Here is a 20150-nt window from a genome sequence, read left to right as displayed (position 1 = left end):
ATGATGGCTCGGTGCCAATAAGGGATGATGGTATCGAACGTTGACGGTGTCGTCCTCCGATGGATGAACCCTAAGGGGTTAATGTAACTACGATGCTCAAATGAATGTCCTACGTGTCGTACGTGCAGGCTCCAACTCGAGGGAGGCGCCGAGCTCCAAGCTTGGACGTGGTCACCGGGTGATGATGATGGTGGCCTCTCGAACCTCGTCGGAGCGACGAAGGCCTCTACGGCCTAACAGAATCTATCCGTAGGGTTCGCACATAACGGACGTACTCGTGTGTACCAGTAAGACACTCAGTTGACTGTAGTTCTCTCAATTCGTCCTCTCTCACCTACCTAGCCCGAGCGCAGTGGAGTCAAGACGAGGATATGTGGCAAGAGGTAAATAAACGAGCGACGAGAGAGGACGGTGTACCTCGTCGGTGGTGGCTCATAGTGCAGTGTCATCGACGGTCAGCGGTGATTCGGAGCGGGTGGGGCAGAGAGTTGCCAGAGAGATCACGATGACTCGAAGGCGAAGTAGCGCTGGAGCTATTCGTAACGGTCGGCGGAAGACTAGTTGAGGACGTCCTGCATGCGGGGTGCTGACCTCTTCGGGGCGGTGAGGAATGGCATCCTGGGGTGCCGTTCGTTGAGGCGTTGCGGGTAAGCCATGATCAATGGGGGCGCAGGGTGCGGTGGAGGTGTCCGGTGGCGGTACCCAGCGAGGTGGCGGCGCAGGGTGCGGTGGAGGTGTCCGGTGGCGGTACCCAGCGAGGTGGCGGTGTATGGCGTCGGCGGTTACAACTGGCCTAGCGGCTGCGGCTGCTCTAGAGGCTGCAGTTGCTCCATTGGCTGTGGCAGCACCCGGCACCTCTGGTCAGCTAGGCCGGCTGTGGTCACTCTGGCAATTGCGGCCAGTCCAGTGGCTGCGGGGCCCGCTACTGGCAGCGGTGGCTGCGGCTGGCGACAGCACCCATTGCTGGTGGCGGTGCCCGCTGCTGGCGATGGCGCCCGCTGCTGGCGGCGGCGTCCGCTGCTTGCGGCGGTGCTCGCTACTGGCGGCGGCCCCCGCTGCTTGTAACGGCGCCCTCTCTTCTCTTATAAAGAGGAAGGGATGGGCCCTTAAGTGGGCAACAAAAAAAAGGAATTAGGTCCATTAAGGGGGCCCTTATAAATGGGACCCCCTCATTACAAGGTAAAAGAGAGAATTTAAACATAAGGAAATAAGGAAAAGGGGGGGAAGAAAAGAACGGACCCTTTTCCATGATGATAAAACGATGGACACGGGACGCGACACAGTGCGACGAAAACACGACAACTCGATGGGGAAAACATAAAACACAAAAGGAAATGATAAAATGATAAACAATAATTGCGCATTTGTCACCCAATCTTTGACGGCGGTGGCGGGCAGCGCGAACGATGTCGTTGACGATCTCTGATGGCGTGCGCCGTCAATAAACTAAGTGTGTTGGAAATGATTCAATGTAAGGCAAAATGCTAACCTTAGATTCATTCCTGCTACAGATCAACCTCTCCACTTCTCTGTTGAACATCCCCAAGCACTAGAGACACCAAGGAACACTTGATGGACCTTCAAAACATCACTTTCTTTCATTCACCCTCACTAGAAGGAAGTGGGCTTCAAATATGTTTTTTACCATGATTGGGGTCAATTATATATCCAACAGTATGAATGGATTGAGAACAAAAAGACAAAGCGTCCATTAAATTTCATCTTGAGTCGAGTTCTGGATTGTCGGATGTTGGATGATTTCTAGCCATCAATTTAATTCAAATATTTCTCCCTCTTCATCCTCGTCAGCACCGTCACTTCACTTGGTGATGGCACACGCCATCAAGGATCATCGACGACTTTGTCCGCATCACATGCCACCGTCATCGAAAGTCGGGTGAAGATGCTCGATTACCGCATTTTGTTTTTTGTGGTTTTCCTAGTCATGTCTCATGTTTTTATTCGTATTCATCATCCCATTTTCATTGTACCACAACACGTCCCATGCAAACATTTTCATTGTCATGGGAAGGGGCCTTCCTTTTAGCCTTTTCATTTTTTTTCCCTAAATTCCCTTCCCCCATTCTATGTGTAATAGAGGCCCATTCTATAAGGGTCCCTAATGGATCCTAGTTTCTGTTTTTGTTGACCCACTAAGGGGGAGGGCCCACTGACCTCTTTCCCTTTATAAGGGAAGAGAGGGGCGCCCTAGCCCCCTTAGACCAGGAGAAATCAAAAGTAATTTTGTGCTGTTTTTTTTCTGGTCTCCCTTCCTCGTTTAGAGAAGAACACAAAGGAAGGAGGGGATCGAAGAAGCAGAAGAATAGTGGAAATTGGGGAAAGAAAGGCAATGAAGGGGAGGCGATTGCTTCCCTCGATTCACGAATTTCCCGTCTCTAGTTCTTCCCAACGCCTCAGGAACATCGCCCGGCTTGCTCATTCTGCGCCATCGGCCACCGACAAGAGTCTGCCAGAGTGCACTCCCGCGGTAGACTCTAGCGGATTGGTGATGACTCCAACCATTAGCAGCGCAATTTGGCATTTCCCCAAATTTGGCGTCGATCTTGGCAATTCTCAAACCCCGGATCTCCCAAATTTGGGGCCAACCTCCGCAGATTTTGGGCTCCAGACTTCCCCATTTGGCGTCGATCTCAGCCAGCTTTCCAGCTTTAGACTTCCCTAATTTGGCGTCGATCTCAGCCAACTTTCCAGCTTCAGACTTCCCTAATTTGGCGCCGAGATTTTGGCCGAGAACTCTTACACCCATCGGCGCCCTCTGTCTGGTCGAAATCCTTGATGCTGAACGCAGAGTCTCACCCTTCGGTCAATTATACTGAGTGGACGTACTCCCCGAACGGTGGTTGACGAGGATCGACCTTCACCGGCATGGTCAATATCCTACCGCGTGACCTACGATTGCCGCTATACTAGGCGAGGGAATTCACGCTTTGGTAATTGGCCCTGGGGGTGAACCTCCTATGCCGTCGCATACCCTTGCTGCCCAAGATGCTCGTAAGATCTGTTTGATCCCCGATCACTACAGACACTGCCAGCCCACCATCATGGGAACAGAATAGCGCCCTTGGTTGCTCACGGAGTCAGTCAGCTTATTGCTGAGCTGTGACCACAAGTTCGCCCCGCGTTGGGCAATCACACCGGTATTACGCCACCGAGTATTGTCAACCGCCTACACAGTTCTTACTTGGGACACCATGCCGAGTCGGTCTGCCTGAAGCTTGTGCTTTGGGACGACTGAGCGCTCGGCATTTTCCTGCACCGCGATCCCTCTCCTCCGACCTTCACTCCATAGTTCCGACATCATCATCGCTCGTCGAGCCGCCGTCCGCTCTCCGGTGCCTCGCCGCCACACCCGCTTCAACCGCTGCCGACTATTGAAAAATTCTGCACCACGAGCGCACCAACAAAGTACGCTGTCCTCTCCCGTCGCTCATTTACTTATCTTTTGCAGTATAATTTTGATTTGACTCCACCGCGCTCGAGCTAGGTAGGTGAGAGAGGTATTTGAGAGAAACTACGATTATTGAGTGTCTTACCGGTACAGACAAGTTTGTTTGTTACGTGTGGGCCCCACAGATTGATTCCATTTGGTCGTAGACGTCTTCGTCGCTCCGACGAGGTTCGAGAGGCCACTGTCGCTGTCACCCGACAACCCCATCCAAGCTTGGAGCTCGGCCCCTCCCTCGAGTTGGAGCCTGCACATACAACACAAATGACACTCATTCATTGCATCATAGTCACATTGGCCCGTTAGGGTTCACCCATCAGACGACGACATCATCGACATTCGATACCACCATCCCTTATCGGTACCAAGCCATCATACTTGATGCTGACCAGATGATATCCCCGATGGTGTCTAACATCACTTGGTTAGGGTTTTATCTCATTTTGGCATTAAATGTGATGATTGGCTAAGATTCCTCCTCGTTGTCCGCCATCGATGGCTCTCATCGTGTCACCTGTCACCCTGGAAAAATATAAAAAATGAATAGTGACAGTTTATTTTTTAAATATATTATTTAATAGCTTTTGTCGCAGCTAACGTGGCGCCATGCCAGCAATTTCCTCTTCTAAACCAATTAAATGTGACATGTATGCGTCACGTGTACACATGTGCCCCACGTGTACGCGTGGCACTCTATGGTGGTGCCACATATCCTGTCCGTCATTGCTCACTATTCTAAGGAGAGAGAAAGCAGAGTGGAATTATAACATTTTAATCATCTCCTTCTCGGGCTATGAAACTGATATGAATCTTCCTAAAGTATACATGAGGAGGAATAAATCGATATTGATATTGCAAAATGACAGTTATGACAGCTATGACAGAAGGAGAAATAAATCGTTAGAATTCTCCTGGGCATAAAAAAAACATAACAACCCAACGGAAGCATCTGAAAAAGCATTCACAATTGAGGCACTCCATGAAGAATCCAAGGGCACATACAACAGATACCACCCTTGGAGATGTTCAAAGAAGGCTACTGAAGTGTAACTGTCTACATTAGGATAGTATAAATATGTGTAAAATTTGTATGTATGGTAGGAAAAGACTCTCTAGGGTAGTGGGAGAATTTCCTAAGGCTCTTAAGGGATCCTTAAGAGATTGGGAGGCGAAGTCATCGTCTTGTTAGATTGCCCCTGTAACAAGGGTTCGTACATTGTACTTGTGAGTGTGTTAAATATATTGTTATTTTTCTTTGTTCTATTCTTAATTGTGCCATTCTGAGAGTACTGAATCAGAAACATTTATTGCTAAAAAATAACTTCTTTTTTCTGATTGGTCCACGTCACCTGCGCAGGAAAAGTAAAATAAACCAAAAATATATTCTAAAATTCATATTTAATAAAATAAAGAGCCAAAAAATACAAATAAATATACATTTCGACTTAGAAAAATTATATCTTTCCGAATTTTATGTCGAAAAATTCAAAACAGTTATATTCTGAATAAATTTTTTTCGTTCAGAATCTGCTGTCAGAAAAATCTCCAAAAATACATAAAATACAGAAAATTCAGAAGATCATTCTTAAAATGAATTTAATCATTTTAAGCTTGATAGCATGCATATATAATTAATTCAATGCAAATAAACATGTAAATATATCATACTAATCTACTAAAAATGTATGTTACTAGTGAGCTTACTCAATTTTTTTCCCTTTCCCTGATGTCATTTTAATAATCCAACCTTATGGATGGATAGAGTGTTAAAATGACCACCCTGCAAATCAATGTTTATAGTTTTTTAGTTTGTGCAATTAGATTTCTCTCATCCACATCTGCCATTAGCAAGTAGATTTATGTCGTTTACCTAAAATAGGCAAACTGCTTTTCAAAAATATAGAAACGAATATATAGTTGAGATAAGGTATCAAATATGTCTCAAGAGCTTTAAAAAAATCCGGTTCAAACTAGACATTAATTTATTCAATCGAATGAGAATAATCCAGCCTTCGTTAATAGGTTATAAAATAATATTCTATTATTTAGATAAGGACAATGTCACTTTCTTTGAAAAGTTGTATCAAATTTGATTGAACTAAAAAGTTGACTCGACAGTTGTATATTAAACTCTATGAGACCTTTTTTCAGTTTAAGTTGGAATTTGACGCAGAAGTTTTTCTGTGATATCCTAGCGTCTTCATTGTTATTAAGATACTTCGTCCTCACTGATTCCATTATATGTACAGATAATTTACTTCTTTACCACACGACGTCCATGCGTGATGTGGACATGCAACCATGGTTCACCATCAGATGACCGAGTTTTGACAAATATAAATATCAATTTAGGTCAGTAACTAAAGCTTTGATCGTCCACCGTCTTTACAAAGCCACATAAAACCAAAGTCATAACTCTGATTGTACGATAAACGCGGAGATTAAACACTGACTACAAAGGGAGAGGATCAAATAAGAAGCGATTAAGCCTGGGCATGATTTAAAATCCCGGACAAGGATCAAGAATCTTAAGCCATGTGGTTGGCCGTTCTGAACCTTTAGGTACCCTGTCTTGTCGGCAATGGATGGCTTTACTCTAATTCATGGACTAAGTAAAGAAATCGAAAATCGACAAGTTGTCCTTGTTCAGCTGACCTAGTTTGCTGATGGAACAAGGCTGACCGTATATAATTAGCTGGAAGCCTTAGGATTAAGGGATTTAATCGAAAAGGAGCTGACGGACAAAGAGTCTCATTACAGAACAAGTGGTCGATAATTGTCTCCCGATAACTCAGTCCCGTCGTTTTCGCTTTGTGATTGTGAAGGGAATCTGTTCATTTGGGGAAACTTTTGACTCTAATTGATGCCCTTCGCAGACCCACTGAAGCCACCACTTTAGCCTGGCCCAGCTTACAAAAATCGGAACTTAAAATACCACCCGAAATCTGTGTTTGCTGGTGCTCTATGACTTGCAGTTCCAACTCAGTGTACTATGCAAGGATGTAAGACGTTAGTGTACCCTGCATAAGGTGCATGTTCACCACCCATATCATTCAGATTTTAAAATTGGGGAGTTATAATATTTAGAATGTACCAAGACTGTATCCGAGGTAAATTCCAAGTTACAACATGCACTACGATGAGAAAACTGTATGACCTAGTGGTTGGCCGTTTCTTATCCATTAGGTACCTAGCCTCGTCAGCCTTGCTTGGCTTTACACGAAGTTCTGGACAAAGAGAAGGATTTCAATGTCGGCAAGTTGCCCATTGACAACAAATAATAGAGACCAATTGTAGTGGTTTGATGGTTAATGAGGAAGCATAGGAGTTTGTCGATTTCCTGCAAAACGAAAAGATCCCTGGATCTCATCATCAATTTCTCTAAAAACCCGAGGTTGCCTTTACTATCTCGTCGTTTGAGTGTTTTCGTTCATGAAGGGAATCCGTTTATTTGGGGAAAGTTTGAAAGAAATATTGACCTTTCCCAGGCATCGTGACGATCTGGCTCTGACCCACTTAAGCCGGCACCCTAAACGGGCCCAGCCTACACAGGTTGAAACATCAAAAATCTACGTTTGCTGGCATCTGTGACCACGTCCAGAAGACGTAAGTGATGATATCAATCGGAATCTCCCTTCGACGCAGCCCTTGGCGGCTTCTTTATCTATCATCCTTACGTATTTTATTTGACGACGCCGTCGAGTGAATTGGCCACGAGTGAATAGCGAGTCGTGCACCCTTCGGAGTGGGGGAGACCTTTTTGCCTGAAATCGACTCCCAATAATCAAGAAATAAAACCTTTAATATGTCATCGTCCACTACACAAGTGGGCACACAGTACCGAACTGCTCTTTAGGCTCTTAATCCGTATCATCCTTTTAGTAAAAATATGGTATTGGTGTAATCTATCACCTATAAATGCATTTGGGTTTTCGTTGTGGAAGTCACGCTTCCTGCTCTAGTTGAATAGACCGATATTCCATATCGTCGGGGAAACCCTATCACGTTGTGTTCCATCTTTCCGGGGAGTGAACCTGGACCGTGCGTGTATTGTTCCGAGTTCCGCTGCTGCTAGTTTCGCACCCACAAGACGCGTTCCTGAAGCTTTATGAAAGGCGAGACGAACAAATAACTTGTCTTGGCTTCCGCTTCGTTGAGTGTTCTCTCAAGGCTAGGACATTTTTGTCTTTCAATAGAGAGCCAGAGTAAAATGGGTAGCGATTGGAATATTCTCTCTTATACAGTAGATGAAGAGATGAGGGATCAGGATCCTCTGCGTCTTGCCGGCGTTATCGGTGATGTGCTGAATCCTTTTGTTAGGTCAGTTTATCTCAGGGTTCAGTACAATAAACTGGTACTCAACGGAGCCAGCTTCAAACCTACCGCAGTTGCCCGACGCCCCAGAGTTGAGATTGGTGGCGACGACATGAGAACGTTTTACACACTCGTGAGTTTCGGGCTTGGTGTCGTTCTCTTTCTCTTTCACCATGACTACAACGGATGCCTTCGTACAGACCTTCTTTCTTATGAATGTCTGCTCTTGTGTGGCCCAGGTACTGGTTGATCCGGACGTTCCAAGCCCAAGCAACCCGACGCTTAGAGAGTACCTCCACTGGTAAGGCTTTCAGAGCGGTCTAACATCGACATTAAAACCCCTTTCATAAAAATGAGGGCTGAAAAAAGTAGACCCATATATTATTTTTAATCCGGATTAGAATGTTGCGGACCAATTCCAACATCCACCGTACATTTTCTTCTCATTCACCCTCATAATATATCTTTCTCGGGTAACATAGCTTGAATAGTACGCAAACTCCAGCGACGATACGCTTGGTTTCGTTGTTTTGCTTTTGCAATTAATTAGTTTGTACAACTTTAAAGGGACTAAAATACTGAGAAATTATCTATCTTGTTGTATATTCAGGCTAGTTGTGGACATTCCTGCAACAACCACAGAAGATTTTGGTATGTTAACAGGCCTTCAAGTAAAGTTTATAGTTGACCGTGTACTTAAAGTGTTTATTCGAATATTTTAAACGAATGATTCGTTGCCAAGTTAAGCTTCCCTACTTTCTGCCTTATAAAGAGAGAAAAGCAAAATTTAGTTTTTCTTTGTTTGGTCGTACAAAAAGATAATTTTAACAAGAAGTACCAAGTCTGCATAAGGGCGAAATCATATAAGCTATTTTATATTTTTCTCGGAATAAGAAATTTTATGATGTTACTAGTTTAGGACATGTGTTTGACCCCATCCTTACCATGTCAGGATATTACATCATGACTTTGGGAAAGTGAAGTATATTCAATCGTGCTTGGAGAGTTTACATGAAAACGCCTCTTAAAATTTTCAATCGCCGTAAATGCCCGAGGTAAAACTCCGCGCCATTATTAAACATATGTTTTTTCATCCATTCTTTCAGGAAGAGAAGTAATTTGCTATGAAAGCCCCGCACCCACCGCAGGAATCCATCGGCTAGTCTTTGTGTTGTTTCAGCAGCTCGGAAGAAAAACGGTTTTCCCTCCATTTTTCCGACATCATTTCAGAACCAAGGAGTTCGCTCGCCAGTACAATCTTGGGTCGCCGGTAGCCGCACTCTACTTCAACTGCCATCCGGAAGGGGGATCCGGAGGAAGGCGTTTCTTCTAGGAAGATGTCCGAGTGGACCATAGATTGGCGAGTCTGCAGTCAAGTTTGTCTTCCCGAATCATAGACAAATAAAAATCGGCGCAGTCGTCAAGCCCATTGTCTAGATGGCGACGCTGTTCCATCCCGTGATACTTGAGTAAAATCTTCGAACGCTAATATGATTAAGTGTGTATTACTTAAAAAGTATCCAATTAAAAAAAATGGCAGTCTTTGAAAGGCATCACACCCTCACGCGGATCTGTACACAATGTTAAAAATAGAGAGAGAAGAGTGGAGAGATGACGGATTCTTAAGAAAAACATTAGGAATCTTGGTTAGGAGACAGGTCGATTATTGACTTAAAGACGAACCAAACAATGCCTCTGTCCATGACAACTTTGCCATGATAGCGCCTGAGATATCTACGACTTGAACTCTGCTGTAATTACCTCAGTATCCGTCAGATATAACACATTTCAAACAAGAAAAGACAAAAAACGCATGGAAAAAAGAGGTACGGAGGACGCTGTCTGCTACCCATGCCGACGCCTCTCACCCAGCTTGAGTTCACGTGGAACTCAGTGGTTGATATACAAACACTGCTTTCTAAAGTCCCATTCCACAATGTTCAATGAAGTTATTTTTTCCCGGAACTTTGGCAAAAAGGCCCAGCTCTCTCGCTCTCTTTTCCCCTCACTCTCCCCACGGCACTAAATAATGCACCCATTGGCGTTTGCTGTTGTCGCTGATGCCTTCTCAGATGTGCACCTGATCACCTCTCTCTCTCTCTATCCTTTTACTTTATCCCTATCTCCAAATATGTCGGCCACCCTCTTCCTCTCCAGATTCTCTCCATCAACCTCACTGTCTTTCCTTCTAACGCTCTCCCTCTCCTGATTTTCTCCTCACTCTTTCCTCCTCCCAAATCTCTCTCTTTCCCTTTCCGTCGTCCGTAGTTCATTCCCGTCATTTCAAGCCAGTACTTTTCCGGCATCGTTATACCGGACGGATGATTGAACTTTATTCAAGTCCATCCTCCAATCCTAGAACTATGTGATTTGCTTTCAGTCCCGACGTGGTCTAAGCAGTTTTTATCATGTAGACATTGTTGGTATTCATTCACCTAACCCTGCAAAGAGCCCAGCGGGATCAGAGGCATCGGCACCGGGTGGAGAAGCATACTCTATTGTCGTTTTGTCTTCGCGATTTTTTTCTTTACTTGGTTTGACTTTTCCATATGTTTACGACCGTCAGATATAAGCGTAGTAACGGCTGAGATTACATCGGAGAGATCTGAGCTGCTTGCTATTCCCGACAAGGTCATTGTCATGGAGCCCTGGATTCTCTCCTTATCAAAGGGGATAGACGAAGCGTGTCTCGAGACTGTCGTCTCATCTCCTGTCTCCCTCTTCATATCTATTCTTATGGGTGTTACGGCACTAAATGAGTAGCAGAGCGTGGTTGGATTTAGGTTCAATAAGAGAGCTGAAGGAGTCATGCCGCGGAGAAGTCAAGTCTGCTTCTCAGGCCAGTCAAAGGTTGTCGACACGGAGGTGCTTCACAGCCAGTTTTGCTGGAATAACTTGTTGAATCTAGGAGTACACCTTTACGTGCCATTACTGTAGAATTGTGTAGCCTAGCTACGTAGGTCGACTCTGATGGTAGTGAAACCTATCAAGCAAGCCAGTGGACCCCTTTATCGTTAATCAACCTGGAAGATCAGGTAAGCAGCTCGAAAAATAGATGGTGGATGCTCTAGAACGTTTTACATTTTTGGGGGATGAACCATGACGCCCCATTAATGCCTTAACCCTAATGTGCACTCATGTACCATGGAAAAGATGATAATACCCCTACTCAGGGCTAGCCAACATTGAACAATCTCCCACTTTACCTGATTGACATGCCACTGCAGTCGATGTGATAACTAAAATGGAGGGATCATTAGTGCACGTTCAAGGCACATGTAATGATTCTGTAAAACATTACATAACATTATGAAAGATATTAGATAAATTTTAGTTTCATTCAAATAATTTGTTACAACAAAAGATGATTTACATATATATCACCAGAGATATTGAGTGATATAGCTTGAATACGTCAGTTTCCAGAGTGAGAAGTCTAACCATACAAGTCAAGGGAAACTGGTTTGACCCATACTAACGACACGCCCACAATAAGTCCCAGCACCTTAGTAAGCATGTCAGCTAGAACTGAACCAAACAAGACGCACTCAATAGACAATGGTCCATAATTATCCTCCCTTTTACAAAGAATAACACCACGTCCATGTGCCTAAAAGCACTTAAGCTCGCGTTGCTTTCAGATAACCTTACTACATCTTCATTCTCACAATATGTAGGCATGGGGTTCTTTGCAAAGAAAATGACTCATAGAAGTAACATGAAGTTATACCACCATATGGCTTGTGAAGATGCATGAAAAAAGGCCACACACTCAGTTTCCATTAAGGAACGGCACGTTTGGGACATGACAGCCTGGACGTGATGGGACGGATGATGTGTGGTGACAGATGTGGACGTGACTAGAGGTTCGTCATGTCATCCCTCTAAAGATTAAGCTTTAAGGGCATTTTTAGCACAATGCTTTAATGTGTGTTTTGATGAATGTTCAAAGTGATACCTGACTCAATATGGGTTGTGATCAAAGCACAATAGGCCCTCAGTCAAGAAGTTGACTGATTGTATGTGAAGATAAAATAAGATCCTTAGATATAGTAGAAGGCTACTTAGTTTGACCGCACACTGAACAAGTCAAATCATGTATTTAGGACTTTTAATTTTATACATGAAGATAAACATAGTCTTTACCACTGTTCAGATATTTTTGTGAATTTGTCTTCATTTGATTTGTTGAATAACTTGTTCAAAATCTTAATTATTACCTTCGAGTATTTAAGGCTGAATTTACTGATGATTTAATGAAAATGAATTACATGGAGATATTATTATCCAATTGTGATATCTTTATTTAAATGACGAGGTAAACATACCTACAAGTTTAAAATTTTTGAAAACTCAAATCATTAGCATAACGGCTAGTTTTTGCTCTTAACTCTTCAAAGGTATTTTGAACTGATGGAAAAATTATAAATATAAAAAAAATGAAATTAAAATGAATATTATTTTTCATTGCTTAACCATAATCAATGAATATGACTGTCGGACTTTTGACAGATTACAGCTATGCCCTTTTGGATTTCCAAGCCCATATATGTAGTTTTGAGTCCTAATTTTAAACTTTCTTCTCCTTGCCCATTGAAAATTGCACTCTAAAAGCTAGAGAGATTTCTCAATCCCTGGACCAATATTCAAGCAGTTTTCGAGCATTCTTTGAAGAGATAATTTGTTTCTAAAATCAATCCAAGTCCATAGAACTTGGAATAGTATTTTTTGGTGCAAGGTATTTCAAGATTCAAAGAAAATAAGGCTGGGATCCGAACTTCGTGCATCCTCAACCCAGTGATACGCTTATAATTTGTGGCATATTTGTTATACTGCTTTTGAGATTTTGTTCAACATATGAATTATTTTTAACATCCATACAAAATTTTTTTTTTTGAATCGCATCATTTAGTTGAGATTATAAAGAGTTACAGGGGTTAAAATTTGGACACGGAGGAATCGAGCAGTAAACAAAGAATGTTGAACGATTGATCCCTAGAGATTTATCTGATTTGTTTTTGAACACCATGTGTGAGAAGATAATAGTTGTGTGAAATTGAATTACAAAACCGTTCCAAGTAGAAGCCTTGCATTTTTGGTATAGGATTGAAAATAATATTAGAGTTTTAAGCATCAAAGGTCAAACACGAATCAAGATTTTTTTCCAAAGAAAAATGTGGAGGAGAAGAGGACTGAAGAAAGAACGAACACAAACAAGGAGGTATTACTGAAGGGAAGTCATAGTTATATTTATGAATCTTTATCTCTGAATGAATAAAATTTTGATATAAAAGTATTATAGTTGAAATACTATTTTAAGTAGCCATCAATACTAAGTGTTGTTTAGGAGAATACATTATTAAAAAATATACTGTTATTGCTAGATTTTTGTGATCACTCAGGTTCAGGCTTTGGCGGCCATAAGAAGAAGGCTTTAGGGGCCAAGTTGAAGTAGATCAAGCAACATCATTCCGTGGAAGCCTTTGAGTTTTGAGGACGATAAAGCTTCATTAACTTTTTCTTTTTTCTTGGTATCCTTGTTCAGCCCTATTTCCAAGTGTTTTGCTGGGGGGCCATTCACACAAACTTGTTTAGGGTGCATCATCACCTCGGGACGGATACCACCGAACAGCATTAAGGATTAGCCTAAGCTGTCTAAAAACAATATTTGAGTCTCCCATTTCCCCTACCTCAATTCTTGGGTAGTAAAATTGTAGGCTAATTAAAAATAAAAAATATAATATAAATAGAGAACCTTATTCACCCCCCCCTCTTAGGTTATTCCTTGTCCACCTAAACTAACACCCTCCCGTCACACGTCCTAGGATTTTAGAGAAATTCTTTACATTTGTGTCATGTGTGACTGGCTCCATCATCCCATCTTCTTCCAATCACTGAACGGGATCACTGTCACACATGACAGAAATATATGATCTGAAATTAATTACCCAGCTTTAAAAGACCAAATGGCATATACCCATGAACAAATGTAGCAAGAATTCAGTGACCAAATGACCTTTTGATAGATCAAAAAATTGTTGGCATATTCACCGGTAACTTGTGAGTTTCTGGTGAAGGTTAAGGCCCTCCACCAAAAACTCGGTACTCTTTTGCGTTGGACTATGCAATGGAATAACTGGTAAGTGATTGATGCTCTTTCACATTTAGATTTCATCAACCAGTAAATCCTCTCGTGAAGCATTCATTTTATTTTTGAATTTAGAATCACAGTATATTTTACTGATTAGCCTGCGTTTGGTACCATTCTATTGTTATCTTTTGATTTATTGATCTATCAAAAGGTCTTGATAAGCTCAAACAGGATCTGATAGCTAAACTAACAATTTATCAACATAATGATCTAGTACTTACAACACATGAATCTTTCATTGCACTCGTGGGAATGGTTTCCATCAAATCTACATGGTCTTACTGTTGTCTCACTTGCCTTAAATCAAATCATTCATAGTATTTCAACATCCATTGGCATGGATTTATAATCTAAAAGAGATAAACTAGAAAAATTCCCAGAGTAAGCAACAAGAAGTCTTGTATTTTAGACAACTCATCTTGAACACCTGATTTTGATATGTACCATGTGCATTCACAGATTCAATTCAAAAATATTTTGGTAGTTTTTATCTGTTAAACCTTAGCCATCTATCTTATTGTGTCGTTCTTTCTCTCCACAGCATTACAATTCTGGCATTCTTGGGGATGAAAATGGATGAGCCATTCCATGTTCATCTCGATAGTCTATTAATAATTTAATCTGAAAATTTTCACCAAGTTGTATTAATCTCTCTTTCTCCCCTTCTCTTCTATCTCTATCTATCTCTTTGCACTTTCTCTTTCTCCAACGTTTTTTCTCTTCTTTCTCCTTTTTTTTACTCTGTCACTCTCTTCAATGTCTCCTTCTCCCCTTCTGAATTCTAATTCAGTGTTCTCTCGCTATCTACCTCTCCCTCCATCTCTTTCTCCCTTTCTCCACTCTCTGTCTACTCTCTGCCCTTTCTCTTTCTCACACCTTTTTTATCCCTGCACTCTCTCTTTCTCTTTTTTTACTCTCTCTCTCTCTCCCTCTGCCATCTCTCTTTCTCCCTTCTGTACTCTAATTCAGTGTTTTCTCTCGCTATCTATCTCTCCCTCCATCTCACTTTCTCCCTTTTTGTACTCTAATTCAGTGTTCTCTCCTGGTATCTACCTCTCCCTCCATCTCTCTTTCTTCCCTTCTGTACTCTAATTTAGTGTTCTTTCTCGATATCTACCTCTCCCTCCATCTTTAATTCTCCACTTCTCTACTCTCTCTATCTATCTCTATGTACTTTATATTTCTTCAATGTTTTTTCTCCCTGTACTCTCTCTGTCTCTTTTTTTTCTTATCAAGGTTGTCTCTAAGTAGGTAATGTGATATTAATTACCATGAGAAACATTATCATCATGTTATTCTGCTGTGGGAAGCTTGTTCTCAAGGATGGTGAAACATGATAGTTGTTGACGAGGAAAAACTATGTAACTTTCAGTGAGGAGAGAACCTTTACATTTTAATAATGTTTTTATCTTTATAAGCCATTCGTAATGTATTTTGGGTAAACACCATTGTGGGTTATCTTTTGTGCACACTTATTTAATTGTTAGTTTTTTATCTTTTATGCATACTTACATGTGAATTACATAGTCTAGAAGGGCATTTTCATGAAGTGACTTGCGTGTTGACTTGAGGGGCGAGTCATCCCCATATGATGTTGAGGAAATCCCTCTACATTTGTTTGGGACGTCTGGTACCAAACATAAAGGGAAGGCAGAAATATTGAAATATTTCACAAAGATTGGGTCATGCATATGGACATGCAAACTATCTCACGACCAAAAAGTTGACCCATCAAGGAATAGTTTGAAAATGCGTAAAGATGGATCTATGAATATATTCTGGACACATATGCAGTTCAGTCATGTAAGAATCCATGATAAGTTGAAGGGCGTTCCTAGTTAGCAATGCTTGATTTTTGATGCATACATGTAGGGCGGTGTAGTGATAAAGACTATAGATAAAAAAAATGAGATTATAACACAATTTATTTGTCTTACGGACTCCTCGTCGACTATCATGGGCAATGTGAGCTTAATGATCATGGAAGTACATCGCTGAGATGTCTGTTGACCCACCAAGCTCGAAGGCAATAAGGGCTGAGACATAGAAACTATATTGGGTGATGGAGCGCGCCAGTCCCTGCCGTTAGAAACTTCTTTGGAGCCGCCATCATCGTCGTCGACAGCCCGCCAGTTTGCATCCAGCAAGACCAGCATGCCAAGGCGCAGGGTGAAGACACCCGGATTCAATACCCCAGGTGAAAACACGTCCATATATTTGACGCTTAGATTTTCGTCGGTATGTGCTCGTTATATTTGTCATTTTACCTAGTTCGTGTGTTCATTTTCGTCGTGTCTGTATCCATCGTGATGTGTTCATGTTCATATCATCGCATGTCATGTTTTTTCGTGTCGTCAAATACGTGTCAAGAATTTATGTTTAATTTTGTATCAAAGGGGGGTCCTACGTACAAGAACCCCTCCCCTTAGTAAGGGCACTTGTGCCCTTACTAAGGGCTCCATTGCCCTTACTAAGGGTCGCGGTGCCCTTATATAAGGGGGCACAATGGAGCCCTAGATTTCACATCAGTTTTTGTTGATTCAAGAAGTTTGTTTCCTTTGCTGGTCTCACCAAGAAGAAGAGGAAGAAGAAAGAAGGAGAGGGAGAGAGAAGGGAAGGGGGACGGAAGGAAAAAGAATAGAGGGGTCCCACCAACCACCTCTTGCCCTGATGGCCTTCCCACAGCCTGCCACCATCAGATTCGCACGTTGTTTCACCGTCATGGATGCCTAGTTCAGATGCTCGCTGCACCATCCACCCTTTCAATTTCCATGTAGGACGGACGTGTGCGACGCCCATCACGGTCCCACGATGTGCATGTAAACACAACACTATGGATGCAAAATGCTTGGTCAATGCGTAACCACATCGCTCGTGGTACATTGCTTGGTTACGCACAACCACGTCGTTCATTGGTCATGGAGTTTGTGCGACTCACGCGAACAGGACATGGCGCTACGCCCACTATGGACGTGTAGTCTTGTAGCGTGCATTTGAACACACCGCGCTGGGCGAGGGAATAACGGTTAAGGCACGTCCGGTCACTTCATACCTTCGACAGCCTCCAGATGCATTCGTTGGTCATTCCACTAGGGGTGATCCATCTACGAAGCCTGAATTTGCTAGATCAAATGCGTGTCTGACAACCAATTGCATTCGCGACCAAGCCCGACCACCCGTGTTGTTATCAAGTCCCTATGCTTTTCACCGGCCATGTGTATGGTCCCTACGTGCACGCACTCGCTGACAGCCATCCGAAGCTGTTGGTGCTGTCAATCAAGGCTGCCATTAATGCCGCCTAAAGCCAACGCCACCACCGTGAGCGCCCATCATGTACACGCCATCGAGACCTCCAAGGTTGTTGTCTACACCTGCACACACGGTGCGCTCCACTTGCGACCTCCATCTAGGTCACGCCACAAAACCCCAACCTCTCTCTTGTGTTGCTGCTGTCGCGCCTTCATCTACCACTCTCTCCTCACCTTCGCTCCCCGACACCTCGCTCCAGCGTCCTGCCACCACTGCTTGTCGAGCTACTCCGTGTCCGTCGCCGACACACCTCTACCTGCATGCCTGCACCAAACCATGCACCGACGAAGACACCGATGAGGTACATCATTCCCCTTGCTTGTCAGTATATTTTTTGCTGCACTCCACCGCGCTCGGGTTAGTTTAGGTGAGAGATTATATCGTGATACTACGTCTCGAGTGAATTCCCTAGTACGGGTCGAGCCCATCCGTTATGTGGGAGCATCACATAATTATTTCGTTTGACGTCTTAGTCACTGTCGTCACTCTAACAAGGGTCATAAGGTCACCATCACCATCACCGATCTCCCACCTCAGAGCTAAGAGCCCAGCGAATGTCCACGAGTGGGGGCCTACACGTACACCCACATAGGGTTCATCGCATCACGTAGCTACATCTCGTTAGGGAATTTTCTGATAGAACGATGTCCTCGATGACATCCAACATCATTTTGGTATCAGAGCATCATCTCGATATTGTCAGATGACGTGTCTTACGTCGTCTGACATCATCTTGGTACTAGAGCATCGTCTTGACACCCCTATGGACGACATCCTCGATGACATTCAGCATCCAATTGGTATCAGAGCATCTTCTTGACACCCCTCCGGACGACGTCCCCGACGATGTCCAAAATCAGTCATGAAAGGGAGGATAGTAGATTTGTTAGCAAATGTCCCAAGATCTCCTTGATAGTGGACGCATGGACTACTGAGAATTCATGTGGTCTACTAAGCATTATGGTTCACTAGGAGAACAGCTGGTGGACAAATTGTGAATGTGTGCTTGAAATGCGAGAACTTGTGGGGAAGCACGATGTTAAGAATATGAGCGCATTTGTACTCCAAGAACGATGGCCAAAATACCAAAAGTCGACAACAATCCAGTTCATCTTAATTATAGATTATATTACTTTATTACAAATCTCACCATTTTTCAATGAAGGTTGACACTATTACCATATATAATGCCTCAAGTAAGAGGCGGATAATATCAATACTAGTGAACAAGCTTACAGAGGTAAATGATCATTTCACAATGGATCAACATGTCTCATGTGCCGCCCCAGTGCAAAACATTATTGTTCAAGCTGCCTTGAAGCCACTGCATGTAATGGTGAATATAACTCCCACTAGGATTGTGGAAAGCACTGTAGTTTGTGAAGGAGATGACACTGCTTATGATGCTGACATAGATGATTTGGATGACATTCCCAAGGCTGTGACACTCTGATGAGACATAATCATTCATGATCATGTCCTTGTCTGTGGGGATGTGGTTGCTCGTTTGAGAATCTTATTCACATTCATCCAAGCATCGACTCAATGACGCCAATAGTACGTGAAGACATGCAAAGACCTTGGACAAAAAAAACCAAAACCCATTGGATTGTCCAACACGATGGAACAGTATGCATGGCATGTTCCTTGATACATTAGAGAAGTGAGATGTCATCGATTTCGTGGCTTTACAAATCTTGTCTGCAATGGAGGACATGAGAGTTTCTTGTAATTAGTGGGAAATGGTGACTGACTTTTGCGACATCCTAGGGCCATTTTATGCGACAACAAACTATGTTAGTGGCTCAAAGACAGAGAGATTCGTAAAAGTAGTTTGCATTTTGAAGGGGTTGATGAGACATATTGATAGTGTCCTACACAAGTTTGATGTGTCTACTATCTTTAGCTTGGGAAGAAAGCTGACCTTTGGACAAGTCGCATGGATCTGACAAGCATGTGAGAGTATGAAGGTTAGGTTATTGCTGTATGAGACAATTTTATCAAAGATACGTGCAACCACAACAGTGGTCATTCTTGATCTTTTTAACAAGGGGTCAGCAATCATGATGGTGTGGGATTTGTCTAACGACTAATGCCACTTCATGGGGACCACGATGTAGCCTCTAATGACCATGAGGACAAAGAGTGGCTCATTGAACTCATTGATGAGGTACCCCCCTAGAGAAAGGGAGCGACAAGTACTCACTCCACTAGAGGAATTGAAAACTGATCTCCAAGCATCAGAGAGGAAGGACACAGAGACTACACTAGGATGGTGGGCACGCATAAGCTCACAAACTTAACCTCGACTAACTACCCTTGCTCAAGAGTTCCTTTCTGTATGTGCAACTAGTGTCCCAACAGGCGCTTGTTTTTCGTAGGTCATGCAGTAGTCACATTCAAAAGCGTACGCCTTACTACTGAAAGCATTGAGATCCTTGTCATTGTGAAGTGTTGGTTAATGACAAGGGCTTTTCTAACGATGATGTCTAGTATGAGGAAATAATTCTTATCTTAAATACCACAATGCTTCATGTAAATTATTTTCTGTTATTTACCCATCCAGTTAATTCCTTTGCAGAATTAGCAATGCTAAATGAGAAAGGATGATGCAGGATTAAGATATGTTACATAGGTATGTAAATGTTGCTGAGATAATACTATATGTAGTCTAATTTCTATGTAAATCAAATGATGTATAGTTTTTTGTAAGCAATGAGGTAAATTGATATTGGATCTGAGGATCAATTTGATGAAGAATTTAGTCTTTTTTATTAAAGAAAACTTTCTGACATTGTAAAAGTATCTGTACCAAAAATTGGTTCTATCAATTTTTCTCCTTGTTACTGTTGATTAAACCTTTCAAAAACAAATTATTAGTTCATTCCATAAGGTTGATTAATTTGGTTA

General features: G+C 42.6%; 1 protein-coding gene across 1 annotated transcript; it reads left to right on the top strand.

The window, feature by feature from the left end:
- Positions 1–7407: 7407 nt before the first annotated feature.
- LOC144703035 (protein HEADING DATE 3A-like) lies at positions 7408–9216 on the top strand. The gene is made up of 4 exons (XM_078575109.1): positions 7408–7913; positions 8020–8081; positions 8391–8431; positions 8887–9216. The coding sequence occupies exons 1-4, from the start codon at positions 7677–7679 to the stop codon at positions 9111–9113; spliced, it is 567 nt and encodes a 188-aa protein (XP_078431235.1). The 5' UTR covers positions 7408–7676; the 3' UTR covers positions 9114–9216.
- Positions 9217–20150: the final 10934 nt, after the last annotated feature.

The sequence above is a fragment of the Wolffia australiana genome, chromosome 5, assembly GCF_029677425.1.
Source record: "Wolffia australiana isolate 7733 chromosome 5, ASM2967742v1".
NCBI lineage: Eukaryota > Viridiplantae > Streptophyta > Magnoliopsida > Alismatales > Araceae > Wolffia > Wolffia australiana.
This window is presented reverse-complemented; position numbering and strand designations above follow the sequence as displayed.

Bases quoted from the DNA above. Each gene is read 5' to 3' on its own strand.
- LOC144703035 (XM_078575109.1), top strand. From the start codon at position 7,677: ATGGGTAGCGATTGGAATATTCTCTCTTATACAGTAGATGAAGAGATG. The intron at 8,082-8,390 runs GTAAGGCTTTCA...TTGTATATTCAG, and splicing joins CTTAGAGAGTACCTCCACTG to GCTAGTTGTGGACATTCCTG. The intron at 8,432-8,886 runs GTATGTTAACAG...CCATTCTTTCAG, and splicing joins AACAACCACAGAAGATTTTG to GAAGAGAAGTAATTTGCTAT.